The sequence below is a fragment of the Nuphar pumila genome, chromosome 13, assembly GCF_984573655.1.
Source record: "Nuphar pumila chromosome 13, dmNupPumi1.hap1.1, whole genome shotgun sequence".
In the NCBI taxonomy this organism is placed as follows: Eukaryota; Viridiplantae; Streptophyta; class Magnoliopsida; order Nymphaeales; family Nymphaeaceae; genus Nuphar; species Nuphar pumila.
Genome location: NC_143261.1, coordinates 14,526,355 through 14,532,387, shown reverse-complemented (window position 1 = coordinate 14,532,387; position 6,033 = coordinate 14,526,355). Strand labels below are relative to the sequence as shown.

Here is a 6,033-nt window from a genome sequence, read left to right as displayed (position 1 = left end):
TGCAAATGTTCAACAGATGCTTAGGTTCAAGCTTATCATTCAGTTCTTTCTCTTTATGTCCGGGCTTTCCCTAAATGAGACCAAATGCTCTATTACCATGTTCAATGTTAATGCCAATATGCTTGCAGCTGGAAAGAGAATTTTTAATTGCACTACTTCTGACTTGCCTATTATGTACCTTAGCTTGCCGTTACAAGTGAAGCCCCTCTCTTTAGCGGCTTGGGCTCCGACACTTCAAAAAGTGAAGCGCAAATTGCTTTCGTGGCAGTCGTCTTATCTCTCTAGCGTTGGACGTCTAACCTTAGTCAGACATGTTCTTTCAACTATTCCAGAATTTTTCATGTCTCTGTTTGTGATGTCTGTGGGAGTAGAGAAGCAGCTGATGCGCTTGCTGGCAGGCTTTCTATGGTCTGGGTGTAAACTCAAAGGTAAGCGTCACTTGATTGGTTGGCGTTCGGTGGTACTACCTCGACGTATGAGTGGTTTAGGCATTTCGGTGCTCAGACTGCGAAGCATTGTTCTTGTCGCCAAGCAATGTTGGTTGGCCCACCAACCGGATAACCCTTGTGCTAGTTTTCTTCTTGCTAAATATGGGGATCCAACTCATATTCTGGTTCATCTGAGAACCCGAGGTTTGACACTCTCGCACTTGTGTAAATCATGGTTGAGGGCTTTAGCCTGCTTTAGAGACCATTTTGAGGTCTCCAGAAATTTTGGTCAGTGGTTGCAGTGGGCGTTGACACCAAGCGGAGAGTTTCTCACCAAAAAAGTCTATAGATCGTTGCTACCGCCAGGGGCTGATTGGTTGCCCGAGGATGTGCTTTGGGCGAAGGGTCCTTCCCTCCGTTCTCGAGTCCTGGCTTGGTTAATTTTGCACGATAGGATCCAGACCCACAGTAATTTAAAGAAGTGGGGCATTCAACTCCCGAGTTGGTGCGTGCTTTGTCAAGCTGCAGAAGAATCTATGTTTCACTTGTTCTGGTCTTGCCCAATTTTTATGGAAATCTTTAGTAGGACCTGGAGGCATCCGGAGGTATTTGTTAAGGAGGAGTCCTTTGCGCTAGATCTGATCTTGGGGCCGGTTTGTATTAGGCGCAGCAAGAGGTGGAGGTTCATCTGGCGGACGTGGTTGCTTACTTCTTGGTGGTTTGTTTGGATGGCGCGAAACGATGTTCATTTTCGTCATATTCGAGTTAACATTCAAAACCTGGTGCATAAAATCTTGGTAGATGTTTATGCGATATTGCGTATGCATCTTAGTGATCTTCCACTCCCTCCTGCTGATGCTACCTATCCTTTGTCGCAATCTGGGCAAGCGGCTCTGGCGTGAGCCCATTTTATCTGTCTAATGTTCTTTTCTCTTGTGCTTTCTTTATTTGTTTTGGCTTTTGTTCTTGTTCAGTTCATGGGTTCAACATTTTGTTGATCTTCATGAGTGGTAATGTTGAATTACTTTCGTCTCTCTCTCTCTCTCTCTCTTACACAGTACAATGCCCTTACTGTGATGTGCAATGGCTGCCTCCCCCAACGTACTTTCTCTCTCTATTACCTGCTATTGGGAAGAAAATAAGAAAGAGAAGGGCAATATTGAGTGGGGGTAGAATAGATAGATTGTGATGCTGGAGAGAGAGAGAGAGAGAGAGAGAGAGAGAGAGAGAGAGAACAGCATTCAAAATACACTTGTTGAACTCTATCTTTTAGATGAGTCTCACGTTTTTTATCAGAGCCATTGATGCTAAATGAACGGCATCTAGAGTTTGCAAAATGAACCGCCCAAAAAATAGTTAAATGGATGGTGTTGGGGATGAACGGCATCAGAGGGACCTCTGACGGATTAGGGTCGTTGAGAAACCAAAATAATTTGGAATTTTTAAGTGCATATTGTTCTCGTTAAAAAGCATTCGTTGTGCTCCTTACGATGGCAGACCTGAAAGCTGTAAAGATTCAAAGCGGATCAGGTAAAGCGTTTCATTTTAAACGATTACCGCGTAAGTAATACCAATAGTGGTACTCAGCAGTTTTTTGTATGCTAAAACAGAGCAAGTTATGCCTTGTGTTGGTGTTTCACATTAGCAATGTAAAACACCATCTTACCCCATCTGCTCTTGTAAAGACTTAACTCCTTTTGCCATGCACCGAGAACAAGAGAGTGTTTGGAACGTCTTCCGGCCACATTGCATTGTATGCAAGATAGGTCCTTCCAAACAGAAGAAATGCGTAAAATATTGGAATGGACACATCCTCGTATCTGTGGGAAAGGTTCAATCATTCTAAACCTAACCAGATGCTGTTAGTTCAACCAGTGTAAAAGACTCTGTAAGCACAATCTGAAGTTTTTCTACCTTCACCAAATGTTCCTAAAAAACTAGAATAGGTTAGAATGTGTCTTCTGCAGTCTGCAGATGATGTTATCCTCATCTGGGTAGATATGATTAAAACATTGTATTATATTCTCATAATCAACAAGGCCTTAAGATCCCATGTTTTGAAAATGATCAACTTTTCAGAAGGGATTACATCCAGTCCACCAATTAGCCTCAATGAATGATTCTTCAACAATGTTGGCAACAGCTTTACTTGTAGAATCTTTACCAAAGTTTCCACATTCAAGTACCATCATACCTCAGGGATTTTATATATTTATCACAAAGTTTCATGTTCATTTGCAGATTAGGCCTTCCTCGATCTAAGTGAATCAGCTAAATGTTGGTATATTTCCTGCTGACACAACTCTGCATCCATGAATTACCCATTGTCATTAACCAGAACAGTATTTAGACAGCTTAATTATGTTTTTGAAGGGGCATCTGGGAATCAAACACAGGATAATGGTGAACGCAACTGACTGGAAAACAATTAGCAGCTTTGAATTCCTCAAGCAATGAAGCTGAACAACAAACATCAATCTATTGGTTTGAATTCCTCAGCACAGAAGAAGCAAGTTGCCACATGCATCAATCTATTGGTTTCTGAGGAAAATCTTTATAAAGGAAAAATAGAACACCTTCATATGATTCTTACAATTAAAGCTGATGCTAAAGATCCATTTGTACCCCAACAAAGAGCTCACTTCAACTCATAAGGAGATACATAGGAAGAAATAAGATCTTCACACAGCGCATCCTCTTCTCTTCCCGGTTCTCCATTTCAAAACCCCAAAACCATCACCCCAACTCAAAATTCTGCCCTTCATGTATTTGCAAGCTCTTGAGCACCATCTTTACCTCATCCGATAACAAGAAGCCCAATAATAAATAATCAATTGAATAGAAACAACATTAAGACTGAAAAATCAGAAGAGAAGGACAAAAGTATCTACATAATCTACATATACACCTCCCCAAGAAAAAGCACAAAAAAGACAGACAAAGCCAAGAAGAAAACAAGTTTTTTTTCTTCCTATTTTCATCATCATCGCCATTACCATGTTTCTTTTCCTCTGATACAAAACCAACCAAACATCTCTCTCTTCTCAGTGGAATCCTCCCTTGTGCCCTCTCGATTGGTACACCTCCAATTTAGACTTGGCCTCTAGCAGCAATTGGTCCACCACAGGGTCCTGAATCATGTTCGCCTGCTTCGACGCCCACTCGAGCACGCTGAGCGCTTGGGCGTCCGCGAGGGCCGGACTATCCGGCACGCTGAACGCGACGCAGCAGAGGAGGACCAACGCCGGGACCTGCACAACCTTCTCCCCGAAATACACCAACTGAACCAAGTGCTTCGCCCCGCCCGCCTCGGTGATGACCTTCGAGTGGTCCACCCGGAGGTAATTCTTCTCCCCGGCGAACTTGGCTAGCGCCTCCGCCGCCTCTCTCATCACCTCCCCTTCCCTCTCGTCGAGCAGCCGGACGAGCGGCGGGATCAGGCGCGTCTCCCTCGCTGAGAAGGTCATCGCCAGGCACCCGATCGCCCTGACGCACGGTAGCAGCAGGGCCGTCTCCGACCCCTCGTCCACCACCACCCTCAGCAGCTGGTCCACCACCCCCTTGGCGGCCGGAGAATTCCTCTTGAACGCCGACCTCCGCAGCTCGGCGTCCCGCTCCGCCACCGCCGCAATCTCCATGAGCGCCATAGCCGAATTGCGCCGCACGTCCTCCGGTCCCTTCTCCAGCAGCACCGCGAAGCAAAGCAGCGCCCTCGACTCGGTGATGCTGCGGCAGATCTGCGCGTTCCCGGCCGCGAGTTTACAGAGCGCCCTGGCGGCCATGGCCTTCATGGCCCCCTTCGTCTCGGGGTCCTGATACTCCTTTCCCTTGATGCTCGCCGCCGCAGGGAGCGACCTCTTGTTGCTGGGAGGGGCATTGCCGTTCCCGCTGTCGATGTGGTAGTGGTGCTGGTGGTTCTTCATGGTGGTGGCGACGACGGAGTGCATGTTCTTGTGGGAGGGGATGGCGTACTTGCTGTGCTCCTGGACCGTCTCGAAGGCGAGGTGGCTCACGAGGAGGCGGACGGTGTTGCTCTGAAAGAAGTCGTCCTGGCACTTGGGGTGGTTGGAGGCGAGCTCGGAGACGGCCCAGGCGACGACGATCTGGGCCTTCATGGGTCCCTCCTTGAGCACCTTGGCCAAGGCGGAGCAGACGCCGGAGATCACCATCTGGTCGACGCTGTCCGGGTCGCGGCCGAGGAGGCCGATGGCTCGCGCGGCGTTCTCCTGGTCCTCGACGCGGCCCTCCTTGACAAGCCGGAGGAGGGGAGGGACGCCGCCCTCCTCGATGATGAGCTTGCCGTTGCGGTCGTTGTCGCGGGCGAGGGAGACGAGGGAGGCGGCGGCGTCGGCGCGCTCGTCGGGGGAGCCCGTGTGGAGGGTGGCCACCTGCTCCCAGATGAGGCCCAGGATGGGCTCGTTGGCTGCGATGGGGGGCAGGCCCAGGTACCCGACGCGGTCGCCGCCGACGGCCGAGACTCGGAGCAGCCACGAGACGTCGCCGACTGAGTTGTCGAGCTGGGAGGACGCCTTCTTGAAGGCCGCCGCGGGGATGATGGTGAAGACGCGCCGGACGGCCCCCGCGGCCCGGCACTTGACCACCAGCGCCAGGGCCCTCTCCAGCGCCTGTTCGGTGTCGTCGAGGATCCGGCGTGTCGGCCGCTCGTAGAGGTCGGAGGACGCGCGCGCAGCCTGCCGGAGCAGGTCGGCCAGCCGCTCCGTCTTCGACTTGAGCTCCGCGCACTCCTGCCGGAAGGAGTGCTGCGACTCGTCGGCCGCCTTCGTCACCTGGTCCGCCAGCTGGATCGGCCTCTCCAGCCGCTGCTTCAGCGCCGCAGCATCCCCCATCGCCGCCTCTTCCTTCCAAGTTCCAACCACCACCGCGGATGACCAGAGAGGAAGGGAGAGAGAGAGAGAGAGAGAGAGAGAGAGAGAGAGAGAGAGAGAGAGAGAGGATGGAATTGGATACAGGAAATGTAGCCCTCCCCCTCAATCAACGGGGAGGGACGATTCTTTGCAGTTAACGTTTACCGTTCCATCCTCCTTCCTGCCATTACCGTCCTGTTTATACGCAGAAAAGTCAAAGTTTCTTCTCTTCCAGTCTACCCCCACCCTCATTTTTTTATTCTCAAATTTTGACTAATTATTTTAGAAGAAAAACTCCCCACCCTCATTTTTTTTTATCCTAAATTTTTGAATAATCATTTTAGAAGAAAAACCCGGTTCTACAAAAGTCTAAATACTGTAAAGTTTAAACTGAAGCCTGCCTGCCCGGTGGGTTGCGAAACGTTACTCTTACCAGTTTCTTTTTTAATAAAATCTTTATTTTTTTTTTATTTTCTTACCTTTTCCGAAGCGTTGAATTGATGGCTAGCCAGCTAGCCTACGTTTGGTCGAAGGGAGAACTTAAGAGTCAAGCTCTCATCGTTTGATACTGACGCCTGTATAGCACGTCGCTTTTCCAAGTGCTTTTTTTAGGCTGCATTTCAGAGCTCATACCAAATTTTCAAATGCATAAACTCCCTCGGACTGCCAGTTTCCAAAGGAAGAGGGGTCGTGATCTGAGAGCCAACTTGAGAAGTCAGAATCTGTAGCCTGAGATTTTT

At 49.1% G+C, this 6,033-nt stretch overlaps 1 protein-coding gene across 1 annotated transcript; it reads right to left on the bottom strand.

The window, feature by feature from the left end:
* Positions 1–2,962: 2,962 nt before the first annotated feature.
* On the bottom strand, positions 2,963–5,466 carry LOC149817855 (uncharacterized). Its single transcript, XM_089984428.1, has one exon. It carries the CDS (start codon positions 5,273–5,275, stop codon positions 3,473–3,475), a length of 1,803 nt encoding a protein of 600 aa, XP_089840554.1. The 5' UTR covers positions 5,276–5,466; the 3' UTR covers positions 2,963–3,472.
* Between the last annotated feature and the right edge of the window lie 567 nt (positions 5,467–6,033).

Coding starts and splice junctions, on each gene's coding strand:
- LOC149817855 (XM_089984428.1), bottom strand. CDS start 5,275: ATGGGGGATGCTGCGGCGCTGAAGCAGCGGCTGGAGAGGCCGATCCAG.